The 17,516-nt window shown below is 61.6% G+C and overlaps 2 protein-coding genes across 3 annotated transcripts; one reads left to right on the top strand and one right to left on the bottom strand.

Annotated features, from left to right (window-relative positions):
- Positions 1 to 811: 811 nt before the first annotated feature.
- LEP (leptin) lies at positions 812 to 2,420 on the top strand. Its single transcript, XM_065839368.2, has 2 exons — positions 812 to 966; positions 2,019 to 2,420. The coding sequence occupies exons 1-2, from the start codon at positions 823 to 825 to the stop codon at positions 2,418 to 2,420; spliced, it is 546 nt and encodes a 181-aa protein (XP_065695440.1). The 5' UTR covers positions 812 to 822.
- Positions 2,421 to 4,892: 2,472 nt separating this feature from the next.
- RBM28 (RNA binding motif protein 28) lies at positions 4,893 to 16,517 on the bottom strand. Of its 2 annotated transcripts, XM_071803574.1 has the most exons (18): positions 16,319 to 16,517; positions 14,635 to 14,799; positions 14,468 to 14,556; positions 14,299 to 14,374; positions 13,025 to 13,117; positions 12,873 to 12,944; positions 12,548 to 12,763; positions 11,490 to 11,577; positions 11,257 to 11,366; positions 11,096 to 11,169; positions 10,690 to 10,825; positions 10,542 to 10,606; positions 10,282 to 10,434; positions 8,683 to 8,817; positions 6,878 to 6,952; positions 6,520 to 6,788; positions 5,476 to 5,566; positions 4,893 to 5,267 (listed from the first exon to the last, which is right to left on the bottom strand). In XM_071803574.1, exons 1-18 carry the CDS (start codon positions 16,488 to 16,490, stop codon positions 5,142 to 5,144), a joined length of 2,205 nt encoding a protein of 734 aa, XP_071659675.1. In that variant the 5' UTR covers positions 16,491 to 16,517; the 3' UTR covers positions 4,893 to 5,141. The 2 variants fall into 2 exon arrangements, with proteins under 2 accessions (XP_071659675.1, XP_071659674.1); XM_071803573.1 differs by having other exon boundaries at positions 14,468 to 14,799.
- Positions 16,518 to 17,516: the final 999 nt, after the last annotated feature.

Below are 17,516 nucleotides of genomic sequence, written 5' to 3'. Positions count from 1 at the left end.
CCTGCTGGCCCCCGTGCCCAGGCCAGCGGGGTGGTGACACCGGGGGGTTCTGGCTGAGGTCCCTGTGTCCCCATGTCCCCATGTCACCGGCTCTCTTGTTCCAGGCTCAGCGAGCGGGTGCAAGTCTCTGGTGAGTACTGGGCTGGCAGCTGCTCTGTCCCCATGTCCCCATCATCCCCATGTCCCCAACATCTCCATGTCCCCCCCATCCCCGTGTCCCCCTTGTCCCCATCCCCAGGCAGTGGGTGACAGGGACACACGTCACCCTGAAGTCCCTCTGCTCCCCACACTCCTCCCTTGGCCACAGAGGACGTGGGTCCCCAGGGGTGGGACAGGACCCCCCTGTCACAGCCGTGTCCCCTGGCCGTGTTGTCACCAAGGCTCCGGTGCCAGCCCTGCGCGGTCACAACTGGGGACCTTGGGTGGCGGGGACGGCGCTTGCGAAAGGGCAGCTCCGGGAAGGTGACGGGGCACATGGCGGTGGTATGGTGACACAGTGACACGGTGGTGACGAGGACCCGGCTCTCCGTTGTCCCAGGACTGGCACGCAGTGGGGACATCACTTCCCCCAATGTCCCCGGGCTTGTCACCTCACCCCTCTACCTACTCCCACCTCCTGGGGAGCACCGGGGGGGTGACCCAATGTTAGTGAAGTGTCCCCTCCCTGTGACACCCCACGGTGTGACGATGTCCCCTGGGATGAGTGACAGGGATGACACAGGGATGTCCCCAGAGAGAGGTCAGAGCATCCTGCACGTCCCCTCTGGGCACCAGGGGACATTTTTGGGGTGCTGACCCCCCCGTGTGACAGAGCACACGAGGATGCGGTGTCCCCGCGTGTCCCTGTGGGGTGTCCTGTGGCTGTGGCTGCCGGTGGCCGGTGGCCGTCCCCTCCGGCCCGACAAGGTCCAGGCCGACACCCGCAACCTCACCCGCACCCTCAGCACCCGCATCCGGCACCTGCAGGTGAGCGGGGGGGGCACACTCAGGGGGTCACCCCCCCAAGGGACACCCCGCAGGGTGACACAATGGCCCGTGTCACACAAGGAAGGGGGGACAGTGAGGGGTCCCTATGGGGGGGACACCCAGGACAAGGGGGGTCAGATTGGGGCGGTCCCCAGGGTGGGATGCTTTGGGGGGACACCCCTGTACCCCAGATCGAGGGGGGTCACCCAGGGCTGGGTTGGTAAGGTCCCCATGTCCTGGACTGGAGGGGTCCCCAGGGTGGGATGCTGGGGGGGACCCTGTGCCACAGAGTTGGGGGGTCCCCAGGAAGAGTCACCAAGGGCTGGGGGGGGGTCCCATGGCCTGGGGGATCCCCAGGGTGGGATGCTGGGGGGGACCCTGTGCCACAGAGTGGGGGGGTCCCCAGAGAGGGTCACCCATGGCTGGGGGAGGGGGACCCCTGTCCTAAACCCCCTTCTTGTCCCCTCCCCCCAGCTCTTCCCAAATCCCCCCACTAATCTTCCCATTTCTTCTCCCCTCTCCATGTCCCCGTGTCCCCCCAACTGACCCCCATGTCCCCGTGTCCCCCCAACTGACCCCCGTGTCCCCCTCCCAACCCCTCGTGTCCCTCCACTGACTCCCGTGTCCCCCTCCCAACCCCTCGTGTCCCCCCACTGACCCGCCGTGTGTCCCCACCCCTCCAGTGTCCCCGTGTCCCACACTGACACCCCCCGTGTCCCCCACTAACCCCTCCATGTCCCCCCCACTGACCCCACGTGTCCCCCACTGACACCCCCGTGTCCTCCCCACTAACTCCCCATGTCCCCCCACATCCCGTGTCCCCATCCCGACCCCCGTGTCCCCCCACTGACCCCCGTGATCCCCTCTGTGTCCCCCCCACCGACCCCCCATCTCCGCCCCCGACCCCATGTCCCCCCCACTGACCCTCCGTGTCCCCCCACTCCTGCAGTGTCCCCGTGTCCCCCACTGACCCACGTATCCCCCACTAACCCCTCCGTGTCCCCCTTCTGACCCCCCCGTGTCCCCCCCACTAACCCCGTGTCCCCCCACAGCTGCTCCCAGTGACGCTGCGGATCCGTGGGCTGGAGGTGGGGGAGGGGGTGACCCCCGAGGCGGGGGGTGTCCCCGAGGCGGGGGGTGTCCCCGAGATGGGGCTGGGGGCCCTGGCCCAGCGCCTCCCCCCGCTCCAGCGCCTCCTGGGGTCACTGGCCCCGGGCCACCCCCCGCTGGCCCAGGTGGCCAACGACACCGAGAACCTGCGCAGCCTCCTGCTCACCCTGGTCACCCTGCTGGGCTGTCCCCTCCCCGCCGTGTCGCCCCCGCCCGGGGTCCCCCCCCGGCTGGCGGAGCTGGTGGCCGAGGCTCCGCACACGGTGGCCGCGGTGGCCCTGGCGCGACTCCGGGACTGTGTGGATGCCATCGCCACCCGGCTGGACGGGCCCCCCGCCTGCTAGGGGACACGGGGGACACCGGGGGACACGGGGGGACACCGGGCTGAGCCCCCAGAGCGAGGGTGTGGGTGGCACTGACACCACGGGGTCCGGGCTCCTCTGTCCCTCCCTTTCTTTTGTATTATTATTATTATTATTATTATTATTATTATTATTATTATTATTATTATATTATATTATATTATATTATTATATATTATATTATATTATTATATTATTATTATTATATCATTATTATACTATATTATTATATTATTATTATATTAATAATAATAATAATTTTATTATTATATTTTTACTTCCATTTTAGTATTATTTTAATTATATTTATTATTATATTTATTATGATTTTTATTATTTAAGACATAATTATTTAATTAGTATTATTTTAGCTAGTGCTAGTTTATTATTGCTTTTGTTATTTTAATTATAGCTCCTTTAAATTATTATCTTATTTAAATTTTTAATTCTATTTTTATTATTTTGATTTTTTAAAAGTTTCATTAAATTATTACTATTTTAATTATTGATTTTATTGTCACTTTAAATATTATTATTTATTTTAATTATAAGTGGTTTAATTAGCATTAGTTTATTATTATTTTAATTATTATATTCTAATCATTTTATCACTTCTATTGTTATTGTAATTATTTAATTACTATTATTTTTATTTTAATTATTGCGTTCCAATTATTTTATCACTTCTATTGTTACCGTACTAATGATTTTAATTGCTATTATTATGATCGTTACTGTTGTTATTACAACCGCTCTCACTATTATTATCCTTCACTATGTGTAATTCCCTCTCCCCCATTAATTTTCAATAAAGCCCCTTTTCCAGCAGCCCCCCCTCCCGACCCCCCCCCAGGCTGGTGTCACTGTCACTGCTGTCCCCAAGGAGCCAGGGGGTGAAATGTGTCCCCAAGGTCAGGGGGTGTGAATCAACCCCCAATATTTAATCTCTACAATATAGAAATATAAAGGGGGTGGGGTGTCCCCCTCCCAGCTGGAGCAGGGACCCCCAAAGGAGGGGGTGTCACCCTCCTCCGGGGACAGGGGACCCTGGGGACACGGGGCGGGTGGGGACACGGGTGACTCAGTCCCCGGTGGCTCCGCGCGGGTTTACGAGGCTGTCGGTGGCTTCGCGGTTTTGCCACCCCCCCGGTCACCCCCCGCCCTGGGGTGACCCTGACACCTCCGGCTGAAGCGGGGGACACAGGGACAGGGATGGGGGACAAAAGGGGGGTGACAAGGAAGGGAAAGGAGGGGGAGAGGGACAAGGATGGGGACAGGAAACGGGACAGGGAGGGGGACAAGGAAAGGGGACAGGGATGGGGACAAGGAAAGGGGACAGGGATGGGGATAGGGATGGGGACTGGGAGGAGGGGACAGGGATGGGGACAAGGATGGGGGACAAAGGTGAGGACAGGGTGAGGGGACAGGGATGGGGACAGGAAATGGGACAGGGATGGGGACTGGAAACGGGACAGGGGGACAGGGAGAGGGGACAAAGGGGAGGACAGGAAAAGGGACAGGGGACGGGAAGAGGGACAAGGATGGGGGACAGAGGTGAGGACAGGAACGGGGATGGGGGGACACGGATGGGGACAGGAAGAGAGGGACGAAGCAGGGGACAGGGAGGGGGACAGAGAGGGGACAAAACACCCAGCCGAGTCGCTGTCCCCGGGAAGCGCAGGGACGCACGTGTGTGTCACCGTGTGTGTCACCATGTGTCCCCTGTTGCCACCCAAGTCCCCCATCACTGCCCTTGTCCCCAGCCCCACTGCGGGGACACCCTGGCTTGGGGCAGGGGGGTTCCCTGTGTCCCCCCCTGCACATCACTCACGCTGTGATGTCACCGGCGTGGCCACCAACCCCAGGACACCCCAACTCTGCCCCCCACAGGCCACAGGGACCCTCTGTCCCCCCTTTCATCTCCCCCACCCCCAGCACCCCATTTCCTTCACTCCAGGGCACCCCCCAAATTGTGACCAGCCAGCCTGGGGGGGGACACGGGGGTCCCCAAGGGTGGGGGGGGGCTTAGAGGACCCCAGGGGTCTAGGACTGGGTGGTCCCAGGGGACCCCAGGAATTGGGGGGAGGTTTGGGGGGCCCAAGGAATGGGAGGGGGGGCTCAGGTGTCCCAAGGAATCAAGGGGTGCTTAGGGGTCCCAAGGGTCCTCAGGAATTTGGGGGGGGCTCAGGGGTCCCCAGGAGTAGGGGGGGCTCAGGTACCCCAGGGGTCAGTGGCTTGGGGGTCACAGGAATTGAGGGGGGCTCAGGGGTCCCCAAGTTGGGGGGCTCAGGGATCCCAGAGGTGGGGGGGCACTCAGAGACCCCCATGGATGAGGGACTGGGGGAGCCTGGGGGTGGGGTCTCAAGGGTCCCCAAGTTGGGGAGGGGCCTCAGGGGTCCCCAAGTTTTTTTGGGGGGGGCTGGGGGTCCCCAGGACCTGTAGGTGACACCAGGATGATTTTCCCTCCAAAATAGCATTTTATTACAAAATATTCCTCTATTTTTACAGCACCCCCTCTCTGACAAGGTGGGGGGGGGAACTTGGGGTCCCCGCTCCACCCCACCCCCACAAGGGTCCCAAAACGCAGTGCGGGGGGGCACAAAGGTAGACCCAGTGCTTGCCCCCGCCTCCAAGGGGATTTGAGGCCAATGACCCCCCCGCAAAGAACCAGCCCCCAAGGGTGGGGGTCAGGGTGGGGGGGTCTCAGCTCTCGAACCATTTGCTCCTCTTTGCCGTGGGGGCGTCGCTCCCCAGGATTTTCCTCTTGTATCGCTCCACCAGCTCCGTAAATCGCGCCTCGGCCCCCCCAGGGCCCCCCCGCCGCCGCGGCTGTGGGAGACAAAGGGGGGAGGTTCGGGGGTCCCCCCACCCAAATTGGGGGGTTTGGGGGTACAAGATGGGGAATATGGGGAGATTCGCTCCCAGGTGACCGTTGTGTGCAAGGGGAGAGCGCCCCCCCACATTAGAGGGATCTGAGCCCAAAATGAGGTGGGGGGGCATGAGCCCCAATGTCCCTGTGTGGGTGGGGGGTCCTTACCTGGGTGGGGGGAGCCTTGCGCTTCTCCTTGCGCCGCTTGGCCTTGGGTTGTTTGGGTGGGGGGGGCTTCACTTTCCCCTTGTCGCGTTTCCTGAGGGGGGAGCAGAGGGGCACCCGTAGGTGACAGGGACACCCAAGGGTGCCCTGATGGGCCCACGGGTGCACTAACGGGTCCCCAAATGTGTTTGTTGGTGACAAGGACACCTGGGGGTGCCCAGATGTGCCCACAGGTGACAAGAGACACCAATGGGTCCCCAGATGTGTCCGTGGGTGACATGGGTGCCTGTGGCTGCCCAGATGTGTCACTGTGGATGGCCAGATGTGCCCAAGGGTGACAAGGACACCCATGCACGCCCAGATCTGCCTGCTGGTGCCAGGGACACTGTTGGGTGCCCAGATGTGCCCAGGGATGACAATGACACCCATGGGTGGCCAGAGGTGCTTGTGAGTGCCAGGGATACCCACGAGTGCCCAGATGTGACCAGAGGTGACAAGGACACCCATGGATGCTCAGATGTGCGTAGAGGTGCCCAGATGTGCCAATACGATACAGGGACACCTGTGGGTACCCAGATGTGCCCATGGGTGCCAGAGACTACCATGGGTGCCCGGATGGGCCTGTGGGTGCCCAGATGTGCCCAAGGGTGACAGTGATGCCTGTGGGTGCCCAGGGGTGACAAAGACACCCATGGGTGCCCAGATGTGTCTGTGAGTACCCAGGATTACCGTGAGTGCCCAGATGTGTCTGTGGGTGACGGCGATGCCTGTGGGTGCCCAGGGGTGACAAGGATACCCATGAGTGCCCAGATGTGCCCATGGGTGACAGGGACACCAGTGGGTAACCAGATGTGCCCAGAACACCCTTGGGTGTTACCCAGCACCCCAGATCTGCCCCCCATACACCCCAAAGTGACACACATCCCATCCATTACACTCCAGCGAGGGAAGGGACAACCCAGAGATGCTCCCCCCAAATCACTGGCACGCCGGGGTGGGAGAGCACCCTGAGGGCGGTGTCAAAATTGGGTGCCCCCCCCCCAATACCTGATCTTGGGTCCGCGGTGCGAGGGCAGCGCCAGCACCTTCCTGCGGCTGCTCCCGTCCGGCAGCTGCACCCGCTGCCCCGGCGCCTCCACGCGGAACCCGCCCCAGGGCACAGCTTGGGGGGCACCCTGGGCACCCCCCGGGGCACCCCCAGCCTGGGGGGACCCCCCGGAGCCTTTGGGGAGGGGTTTCGTCCTTGCTTTATGTTTTTTAGGGGGTCCCGATGGTTTGATTGGTTCTTTCTCTTGTGCCTTCGCTTTCAGCTTGAGCTGTGTGAGGGGGGGATGGTTTGTGAGGGGGGGCACAAGGGGGGGTGACAAAGGGGAGAGGGGGGGACATGGGGGTGTCAGGGTCCTACCAGGCTGCGCTGGGCTCGCTGCTCCTTCAGCTTCAGCTTGCGCCGATCCTCCAGCGAGAACTCCACTATGGGCCTCTGGCGGGGGGGAATGAGTTGGGGGGTCCTGGGAATGGGGGCAGCCCCCCCAAAACACCAGGAGGTGCCCTGGGGGTGGCAGCCCCCCATCACTCCAGGACGTGCCCTGGGGTGGGTCCAGCCCCTCAATACCCCCAGGAGCACCACAGGAGAAAAATGGGGTGAGGGGGAGACCCTGGGGCTGGGGGGGACACAGTGGGGGACCCATGAGGCCCTATAGGAAAGTGGAGGGTTGGAGGGGTGTGGGGAGACCCCCCAGGATCCCACAGAGGGGGAGTGTGGGGAGGGGGGGGCATTGGAAAGGGGGGGCAGATAAATATAATTGGGGACACAGAAAGAAGATTAGGGGGACAAGGGGGGGGACACAGGAAAAGGGGGGACACAGGAAAAGGGGGACAAGAGGGGGACACAGAAAAGTGGGGGCACGGGAAAGGGGAGATGGGGACAAAGCAAGGGACACAGAAAGAAAGGTATGAGGGGGACAAGGGAGGGGACAAGGTGGGGACACAGGAAAAGGGGGAGACACAGGAGGGACAAGAGGGGGACACAGAAAAGCAGGGAGGGACAGGAAAGGGGAGATGGGGACAAAGCAAGGGACACAGAAAGAAGGGTATGAGGGGGACAAGGTGGGGGGACAAAGGAAAGGGGGGGGGAGACAGAAAAAGGGGGGGGGAGACAGAAAAAGGGGGGGGGAGACAGAAAAAGGGGGGGGGAGACAGAAAAGGGGGGGGAGACAGAAAAAGGGGGGGGGAGACAGAAAAAGGGGGGGGGAGTCAGAAAAAGGGGGGGGGAGTCAGAAAAAGGGGGGGGGAGTCAGAAAAAGGGGGGGGGAGTCAGAAAAAGGGGGGGGGAGTCAGAAAAAGGGGGGGGGAGTCAGAAAAAGGGGGGGGGAGTCAGAAAAAGGGGGGGGGAGTCAGAAAAAGGGGGGGGGAGTCAGAAAAAGGGGGGGGGAGTCAGAAAAAGGGGGGGGGAGTCAGAAAAAGGGGGGGGGAGTCAGAAAAAGGGGGGGGGAGTCAGAAAAAGGGGGGGGGGAGTCAGAAAAAGGGGGGGGGAGTCAGAAAAAGGGGGGGGGAGTCAGAAAAAGGGGGGGGGAGTCAGAAAAAGGGGGGGGGAGTCAGAAAAAGGGGGGGGGAGTCAGAAAAAGGGGGGGGGAGTCAGAAAAAGGGGGGGGGGAGTCAGAAAAAGGGGGGGGGAGTCAGAAAAAGGGGGGGGGAGTCAGAAAAAGGGGGGGGGGAGTCAGAAAAAGGGGGGGGGAGTCAGAAAAAGGGGGGGGGAGTCAGAAAAAGGGGGGGGGAGTCAGAAAAAGGGGGGGGGAGTCAGAAAAAGGGGGGGGGGAGACAGAAAAAGGGGGGGGGGAGACAGAAAAAGGGGGGGGGGAGACAGAAAAAGGGGGGGGAGACAGAAAAAGGGGGGGGAGACAGAAAAAGGGGGGGGAGACAGAAAAAGGGGGGGAGACAGAAAAAGGGGGGGGAGACAGAAAAAGGGGGGGGAGACAGAAAAAGGGGGGGGGGAGACAGAAAAAGGGGGGGGGAGACAGAAAAAGGGGGGGAGACAGAAGCGGAAGAGGAGGACAAAGGGGGGACAAGATGGGGGATGAAGGGAGGCAAGGGGGGCCACATGGCAAGGGGGACAAGAGGCAGAACAAGAGGGGGACAGGGGAGGGAGGGACAAGGTGGGGGGACACAACAGCCCTCTGCCCCACTGTGGGGGTCCCACCCCCCAGCACCCACCTTGTTTGGCCCGAAGATGTGGGGGTTGTTGTTGAGGCTGCGCAGCGCGGCCAGCGCCTGTTCGTGCGCCCCGAACCCCACGAAGGCGAACCCCAAAGAGTGGCCCTGGCCCCGCTGCTCCCGCATCACCCGGCACTGGGGGGGACAGGGCACCGCTGAGCCACCGCCACCCCCCGTGACAGCAGGATCCCCCCAGTGCCAGCAGCTGTGCCCCAAAAATTGTCCCTGCCCCTGCTGCTCCCGCATCACCCAGCACTGGGGGGGACCCTGAGCCACCAGGATCCCCCCATTGCACCTCAGCACAGGACACCCCCTTCTGCACCCCAAAATTCAACCCAGAGGGGACACGGGGGACAATCCCCTCACACACGACTCTCTCCTCTGCACCCCAAAACCCACCTCAGCACAGACACGGGGGGATATGGGGGGACATAAGGGGACACCCACCTCCTCTGCACCCCAAAACCCACCCCAGAGGGGACACAGAGCACAGGGGGACCCTGGAAGAGGAGACAGTTTGGGGGTGTAACACCCACCCCTCCTGCACCCCCACTCTCCCCAAAACCCTGCCCAGAGGGGACACAAGAGGGACACCGAGCTTCTCTGCACCCACAAACCACCCGCCAGGGGACACAGGGCATGGAGGGGGGACACAGGGAGGGGACAGAGCAGGGGGCACCCACCCCCTCTGCAGCCCTAGTCACCCCCAAACCCTCCTCGAGGGGACACAGAGGGACACAGGCAAGGACACAGTGGGGGACACCTATGTCCTCTGCACCCCCAGTCACCCCCAAAAGGAGACACAAGGGACAGTGGGGGGACATAAGGGGGACAAGCACCTCTTATGCGCCCCTAGCTAACCCCAAACCCACCCCACAGGGGACACAGAGCACATGGGGACACTGAGGGGACACAGATGGGGATAGTCACCTTCTCTGCAGCCCCAAACTCATCCCTGAGGGGACATGGGGACACAGACAAGGACACAGGGGGACACACCTATGTCCTCTGCACCCTCAAAATCCACCCCAGGAGGGACACAAGGGGACACCTACCTCCTCTGCACCCCCAAACCCATCCCTGAGGGGACACAAGGGGACACAGACAAGGACACAGTGGGTGACACCCCCCTTCTCTGCACCCCCAGAATCCAGCCCAGAGGGGACAGAGGGAGACATGGGGGGACACAGGGGAGACACCCCCCTGATCTACACCCCCAAACTCACCCCAGAGGGGACACAGGGGGACACTATAGTGACACAGAGGGGACACCCACCCCCTTCACACCCCAAAACCCTGACCAGATGGGGACACCCACCTCCTCTGCACCCCCAAAATCCATCCCAGGAGGGACACAGAGGGACATGGGGGGGATGCTCACCTGCTCTGCACCCCCAAATCCACCCCAAAGGGGACACTAAAGTAACACAGGGTGACACTAAAGTGACACAGAGGGTACATCGACCCCCTTCACGCCCTAAAACCCTCCCCATATGGTGACATCCACCTGCTCCGCACCCCCAAACACCCCCACAGAGGGGACACGGAGCACAGGGGGGACACGGGGGACACCTAAAGGGCGGCAGGGGTGTCACCCACCTCAGTGACACGCGTGTCCCTGCCGAGCAGGCGCAGCAGGAGGCTCCGCAGTCGCGCGTTGTCCACGGCCTTGGGCAGGTTGTGCACACACAGCCGGGTGGGGGACACGAAGATGTTCTGGTCCCGCAGCTTCTGGTGCTTCAGCTCCTCAAACTGGGGGGAACTGGGATGTGATGGAGGGGGCTCTGACCCCCCTGGCGGGGGGGATGTTGTCCCCAAGCTGTCACAGCCCCCCCGTGCCTGGCGTTTGTCACACTCACCCGCGCTCGCTTGGCCATGTCGGCGTCGCTCACGCCCTCCGCTGCCTTGGTGCCGGCGCGGATCACTGCGGAGGGGGGGGAAATTGGGGTGAAATGGGGGGTTTGGAGAGTGAGGGGACACAAGGGACCCCCCGGAGGTGACACTCACAGCCTTCACGCGCCAGGTAGAGGTTTCGGGTCCCCGTGGGTTTCTTGGGCTGCTGCCCGCGGAGCTTTTGTGCCTCTTCGCGGCTCACGGCCGGGTCGATGCGCAGCTGCCGCCCGTCCAGCCGCAGGCCCCCCCCCTGAAAATCGGGGTACAGTGGGGTAGGGGGGGCACCCGTGACCACACTCCCCGCCCCACAGAGGGTTGCCAAGAGTTGGGGTGACCACAGAGAGGGGGACACCCCTGCTGGCACCCCCCAAACCCATGGTGGGACTGTCCCCATGCCCCCAGCAAGGGTTCTGGTTGCCCCAGGTGGGGTGCCTTGTGCTCCCCCCGCCCGGGGGAGTCCCTTGTGCCCCCCCCAATCCCTGGGGGGTCCCTCATGCCCCGCTCAATCCCCAAAACTCACCTCCCCATCCTCCTGTGCAGCCTGCACGCATTTCTGGGCGGCCTCTTGTGTCAGGAACTGGGCAAAGGCACAACCTGGAGGGGGGGACACAACACAGGGGGGGTCAGGGTCAAGAAGGGGTGTGTGTCCCCCAAATGTGTGTCCCCCCCACCGGAGGGCACCTTTGGGGCGCTCAGTGTCGGGGTGCAGGACCAGCCGGACGTATTTGAGGTCCCCGAATTGCTGCAGCGTCTCCCCCAGCGCCTCCTCCTCTGTCTCGAAGGAGAGATTCCTGAATTTGGGGTGGGACACACAGTTTAGGGGGGGGTGTAGGTGGAGCCCCCTCCTCCCCGGGCCCAGATACAACAGCACGGCAAAGGGGGGCCCTGCTGTGCCCCCCCAGACCCACACTCACCGGATGAAGACGGTTCTGCCCTCGCTCACGTCTGAAGGGGGTGGTTGCCGAGCCCCCCCCAGCCGCCGCTTCTGGGGTGCAGCCCCCCCTGAAAGAGGCAGAGGTTGGAGTGGGGGGACAGGAGCCCCCCCAGACCAAAGGGAGCCCCCCCAGAACAAAGGGGAATGCTCCCATCCCAGGAAAAGGCCCCCCAGACTCAACGGAGCACCCCCAGAAACCACCCCAGTGCCCCCCAAAACCCCATGGAGCCCCCAAACCCAAGGGAAACCCCCACCTAGACCGCAGAGGAGCTCCCCCCCCATCCCAGGGAACCCCCCCCAAACCCAATGTAACCCCCCCAGACTACAAATGAGACCTCCCCCCATCCCAGGGAAGTTCCCCCAGACCCAATGTAACCCCCCCAGACTACAGATGAGACCTCCCCCCATCCCAGGGAAGTTCCCCCAGACCCAATGTAACCCCCCCATCCCAGGGAACCCCCCCCAGACCCAATGTAACCCCCCCAGACTACAGATGAGACCTCCCCCCATCCCAGGGAAGTTCCCCCAGACGAGACCCCCACAAACCAAAAGGAAACTCCCCCAGACCCAAGCGGAACCCCCCCCCATCCCAGAGGAGCCCCCTGAGACCCCCCAGCCTCCCCCTGACTCCAGGGGAGCCCCCTCCTGACCCAAGGAATTGCCCTCAAGACTTCAGGGGAGCCCCCCCATGCCCATGACCCCCTGTAACTCCAGAAGAGTCACCCCTCAGACCCAAGGGGAGCCCCTCAAGAGACCCCCAGACCCCCAGAAAATCCCCCAAAACCCCAGGGAACCTTCCCAGCCCCCACCCCCAATCCTAGGGGAACCCCCCTCAGAACCCAGGAAATGCTCCCCGCCCCGATCCCATTAAATCCCCCCAGACCCCGGGAAACCCCCCAAGAAATCCCCCCAGACTCCCGGAAGCCCCCAGGAAACCCCCCAGACTCCAGGAAATCCCCCAAGATCCCCAGGAAACCCCCCCAGGAACCTCCCTCCCAAGACCTCCGGGGAGCTCCCCCCACATCTCAGAGAACAAACCTTCCTCCTCCTCATCCTCTTCTTCCTCTTCATCTTCATCTTCCTCCTCCTCCTGCTCACTGTCATCATCACCACCTACTTCCTCACCATCTTCCTCCTCCTCTTCTTCTTCCTCTTCCTCTTCCGCTTCATCCTCTTCTTTTTCCTCCTCTTCTTTTTCCTCCTCCCCCTCCTCTTCTTCCTCCTCCTCACCGCCCCCTTTCCCCTCTTTGTCCCCTGCACAGTGACACAAACACAATGACAACACGTGACAATCACCCCCAGTGCCCCCCCCACCCCCAGAACTGGGGGTCACCCCCCCTAAAATGTCCCCATGTCCCCTCACCGTGACACGGGCCACCCCGCGTCGCCTGGTACTTGTCCTTGGCCACCGCCCAGTCCACGGCCACCGGCCGCCCTGCGGGGACAAAGGGACACGGCGTCAGTGTCACCGCATCCCGGTGACACCCCCGGGGACACAGTGGGGGACACACAGACCTTTGACGTCCTTCATGTTCATCCCCCGCAGCGCTTTGGCCGCTTCCAGAACCTTCTGGAACTGCACGAAGGCGAAGCCCCGCATCTTCCCGTCTGCAGAACACACCGAAAGGACCCAAATCAACCACAAACGTTGCTAAAGCCGTGTTAGAAATCACAAATTCCACCTTAAAAATCACAAAGTCCACCACAAACCAAATAAATCACAAAATCCACCTTAAAAAAATAAATCACAAAATTAATTCCCAAAAATCACAAAATCCACCTTAAAAAAACCCCCACAAAATCCACCTTAAAAAAACCCCCACAAAATCCACCTTAAAAAAACCCCCACAAAATCCACCTTAAAAAAACCCCCACAAAATCCACCTTAAAAAAAAACCCCACAAAATCCACCTTAAAACAAAATAAATCACAAAATCAACCCCTGAAAATCACAAAATCAACCGTAAAAATCACCCAATCCACCTTAAAAAAAAAAAAAATCACAAAACCAAATGTAAAAATCCCAAAATCAACCGGTCACAAAATCCAGCCTAAAAATCAGAAAGTCAGCCACAAAAGTCACCAAATCAACCACAGAAATCACAAAATCCACCTTAAAAGATCACAAAATCCACCTTAAAAAAGTCACAAAACCCACCTTAAAAAAGTCACAAAATCCACCTTAAAAAAGTCACAAAATCAACCACTAAAATCACAAAATCCCCGAACATTTGGGGCCAGAAGGGACATTCAAGGGCCCCCCTGCCTGGGGTCACTCAGGTCCCATCCAGGGCCCCTCTGCTTGTCCCTTTTGTCACATCTCATTCATTTTTCCTCTTCCTAAAGCGTCAGGTTGGTGCAAAAGTATTTGCGGTTCTGGACCATGAATTTTAACTCGTTATAACTCGCTCAAACTCAATTAATTAATCAAAACAGGAAGCGCTACAATCGACACACATTTTGACCATGAAGAACGGTATTTATTTATTCCTGCAGCACCAAAATCGATGTTTTGGGATTCACTGAACCCTGGAAAAGCGCTTTTCCCCACAAAATGTTCAGGAAACTCCAAAAAGCCGCAGTTGGTTGGTGAGAAATCAGGTGAATATAGCGAATATTTGGAATTGTGCCCGATCCCTTCAACAATTAGTTTCGCACCAACATAATTGCATTAATGGTTTTCACTTAATGGCTGTGACTGCTCCCTCCCCCCGCCACCCCCTTGCAGTGGGTGGGTGCATCCCCCCCCAAAAAAAAAGCCCCCAGAGGGTTTGGGGGGCTCAGCTCACCTGGTTTCTTGGGGACGTTCACCTCCAGGATGGTGCCGAAGGGTGAGAAAAGGGACCTCAGGTCGTCCTCGGAGCACTGCGGGGGGACAGCGGGGTGAGGGGGGGACGCAGGGGTCCCCCCCCCAGCGTCACAGAAGTTTGGGGGGCAGCGGGACCCACCCGCCAATACCTGGAAGCTGAGGTTGCGCACGATGAGCCGAGCTTTGCGGGAGGGGGCTCGGGGCTTCCTTGGCACGGGGGGGGGCGTGGGGGTCGCACCTGGCAGGGGGAGAGGGGGGGTTGGGGACAGCACAGCCCTGGGGACAGTCCCTGAGGGCACAGCCTCCCCCAGCTCACCCTCCTCATCCTCCTGGGGTTTCTTGTCCGCCCCCCGCGGCCGCTGCCGGGCGGGGGTGACGGTGAGGGGGCGGCCGGCGAGGCTGGGGGGCTCCCGCAGGGCGCGCTGGGCGTCCCCCCCCAGCGAGAAGGTGACGTAACCGAAGCCGCGGCAGGTCCTGGTGCCTGGGGGGGGCAAAGGGGGACAGTGAGGTCCTATCCGCCCCCATGCGCTCCCTCCTCAGCTGTCACTGTCCCCCTAAGGGTCTTCCTGCCTCTGCCCCCCCACAATAATGGGCTCTCCTGACCCCCCCATCCTGCACCCCAGCCCCCCCAGCTCCTGTTCCCAGCACGCACATCCCTGCTCCCCCCAGCCCTCCCACCCACAGCTCCAGGTGCCCCACACGCCCCCAGATCCTTCCCCCCCATCCCAGACCCTCTCACAGTGCCCCAGCCCCCCTGGAACCCCTTAGCACCCCAGAGCACCCTTGGACTCCAGCGCCCCGCCCTCAGCCCCCTATCCGAGACCACATCAGCCCCCCCCAAATGCCTTGAGACCCAACCCTCCCTACTTTCAGGCCCTTCTATCCCCCTAGACCCTGGTTCCAGACCCCCTCAGCCCCCAGTCCCAGGGCCCCTCAGTCTCCCTAGACCCCCTGAGACCCCACATCCCCTCAGCACCCCGGATCCCCTCAGACCCGAGTCCCAGGCCCCATCAGCCCCTCCAAACTCCGGTCCCAAACCCCTGAGCCACCCCAGACCCTCTGACCCCTCCAGACCCTGGCCCCAGACCCGCTCAGCTCACCCAAATCCATCAGCAACCCCAGATCCCCTCAGGCCCCAGTCCCAGGACCCCTCAGCCTCCCCAAACCCCCTGAGACCCCCCGACCCCTTCAGCCCCCCAAGATTCCCTGAGTCCCCCCAGACCCTGGCCCCAAACCCACTCAGTTACCCCAGATCCCTTCAGCCCCCTCACTCCCCGGTCCCAGACCTTCTCAGCTTCTCAGAACCTGGTTCCAGACCCCCAGATCCCCAAACTCCCCAACACCCTGGTTCCAGGCCCCCATCAGTCCCCCCAGCTCCCTGAGCCCTCCCAAACTCCAGTCCCAGACCCTCTGAGCCCCCTCAGATCCTCTCAGACCCCAATCCCAGGCCCCCTCAGCGCCCCCAGCCCTCCTGAGCCCAAACTCCCTGAAACCCCCAGATCCGCTCAGCTCCCCCAAATCCCTCAGCAGCCCCCCAGATCCCCTCAGTTCCCAGTCCCAGGACCCCTCAGTCTCCCCAGACTGACCTCCTCAGCCCCCCCAAAATTCCATGAGCCCCCCCAGGCCCCAGTCCCAGACCCCTGAACACCCCCAGACCCTCTGAGCCCCCCCCCCTCAGACCCGCTCATTTCCCCCAAATCCATCAGCCCCCCCAGATCCCCTCAGGTCCCAGTCCCAGGACCCCTCAGTCTCCACAGACCCCTGAGCCCCCCAAACCCCCTTAGATCCCCTGAGCCCCCCAAACCCCCTTAGATCCCCTAAGTTCCCCCCAAAGCCCGGTCCCATGACCCGGTCAGCTCCCCCAGACACGCTGAGACCCCTCAGATCCTCTCAGACCCCCCCCGACCCTCTCAGACCCCTGTCCCAGGGCCTCTCAGACCCCCGCACCCCCCCCAGCTCGCTGATCCCCACAGCCCCGCTCCCAGGCCGTCCTCCCCGACCCTTCTCGGTGACCACGAAGCAGCGGCGGAGGGGTCCGATGCGGCCGAAGAGGCTCTCGAGGTCGGCGGTGGTGGCGGAGGCGGGAAGGCCCCGCACCAGCACCGTGCGGCCCGCACCAGGACCCGGAGCGGGACCCGGAGCGGCAGCGGGAGCCGCACCGCCCGCCGCCATCTTGGCACCGCGCCGCGCGGGGGCTGCCGGGAACGGAGAGAGCGCCGCACGGCGGGGGGCGCAGGGGAGGGCGACACCTGGCGGCGCGGAGGGGAATTGCGGGGGTGACGGGAAAGATGGCGGTCCCAGGTTGGGGGGTGGGGAACAGGGGGACTTTGGGGTTCTGTGCGGCGGTGGGGTGGGGGGTCAGCGGGACTTGGGGGTCCCAGGACAGAGCCATTGGGGTTGGGGGGGCTCGGGGGTCCCATTGTATGGGATATGAGGGGTTTGGGGGGGGTTCGGGGGTCCCATCCTAGGAGATGTGGGGGGTCGTGGGGGTTCGGGAGTCCCATCCTATGAGATGTGGGGGGTTCTGGGGGTTTGGGAGTCCCATCCTATGAGACGTGGAGGGTTGGGGGGGGTTAGGGGTCCCATCCTATGAGATGGGGGGGGTGGGGGAGGTTAGGGCTCCCATCCTATGAGATGTGGGGGGTTATGGGGGACAGGGCTCCCATTCTATGGGATGTGTGGGTCAGGGGGTTCGGGAGTCCCATCCTATGAGATGTGAAGGGTTGGGGCGGGGTTAAGGGTCCCATCCTATGGGATGTGGGGGGTCAGGGGTAGGGGGGACAGGGGTTTTGGGGTTCTGTGCTGTGGGGTGGGGGTTCAGGGAGACTTGGGGGTCCCAGCTCAGGGGGATTGGGGTTATGGGGGGGGGCTCAGGGCTCCCATCCTATGGGATGTGGGGGATCAGGGGAGGTTTGGGGGGTCCTAGCTCAGGGGTGGGGAGGGACAGGGGGGTTTTGGGGTCCCAGCTCAAGGACTGTGGGATCAGGGGGTGTTTGGGTGGGGGGTGTCCCACCCTATGGGATGTGGGGGATCAGGAGGGCTTGGGGGTCCCAGCTCGGGGGGGTGGATGACAAGGGGGATTTGAGGTCCTGTCCTAAGGGAGGTGGGGAGTTTGGGGGTCCCATCCTATGAGATGTGGGAGGCCGGGGGGCTTTGGGGGTCCCAGCTCGGGGCGGGGGGGAAAGGGGGTTTGGGGGG

Source organism: Patagioenas fasciata, chromosome 1 (genome assembly GCF_037038585.1).
Source record: "Patagioenas fasciata isolate bPatFas1 chromosome 1, bPatFas1.hap1, whole genome shotgun sequence".
Lineage (NCBI taxonomy): Eukaryota > Metazoa > Chordata > Aves > Columbiformes > Columbidae > Patagioenas > Patagioenas fasciata.
This window is presented reverse-complemented; position numbering and strand designations above follow the sequence as displayed.

Excerpts from the sequence above, each read along its gene's own strand:
- LEP (XM_065839368.2), top strand. The coding sequence starts at position 823 with ATGCGGTGTCCCCGCGTGTCCCTGTGGGGTGTCCTGTGGCTGTGGCTG. Across the intron at positions 967-2,018 it reads CCCGCATCCGGCACCTGCAG|CTGCTCCCAGTGACGCTGCG; the intron begins GTGAGCGGGGGG and ends GTCCCCCCACAG.
- RBM28 (XM_071803573.1), bottom strand. The coding sequence starts at position 16,490 with ATGGCGGCGGGCGGTGCGGCTCCCGCTGCCGCTCCGGGTCCCGCTCCG. Across the intron at positions 12,945-13,024 it reads GAACATGAAGGACGTCAAAG|GGCGGCCGGTGGCCGTGGAC; the intron begins GTCTGTGTGTCC and ends TTGTCCCCGCAG. Across the intron at positions 6,953-8,682 it reads ACATCTTCGGGCCAAACAAG|AGGCCCATAGTGGAGTTCTC; the intron begins GTGGGTGCTGGG and ends CCCCCCCGCCAG.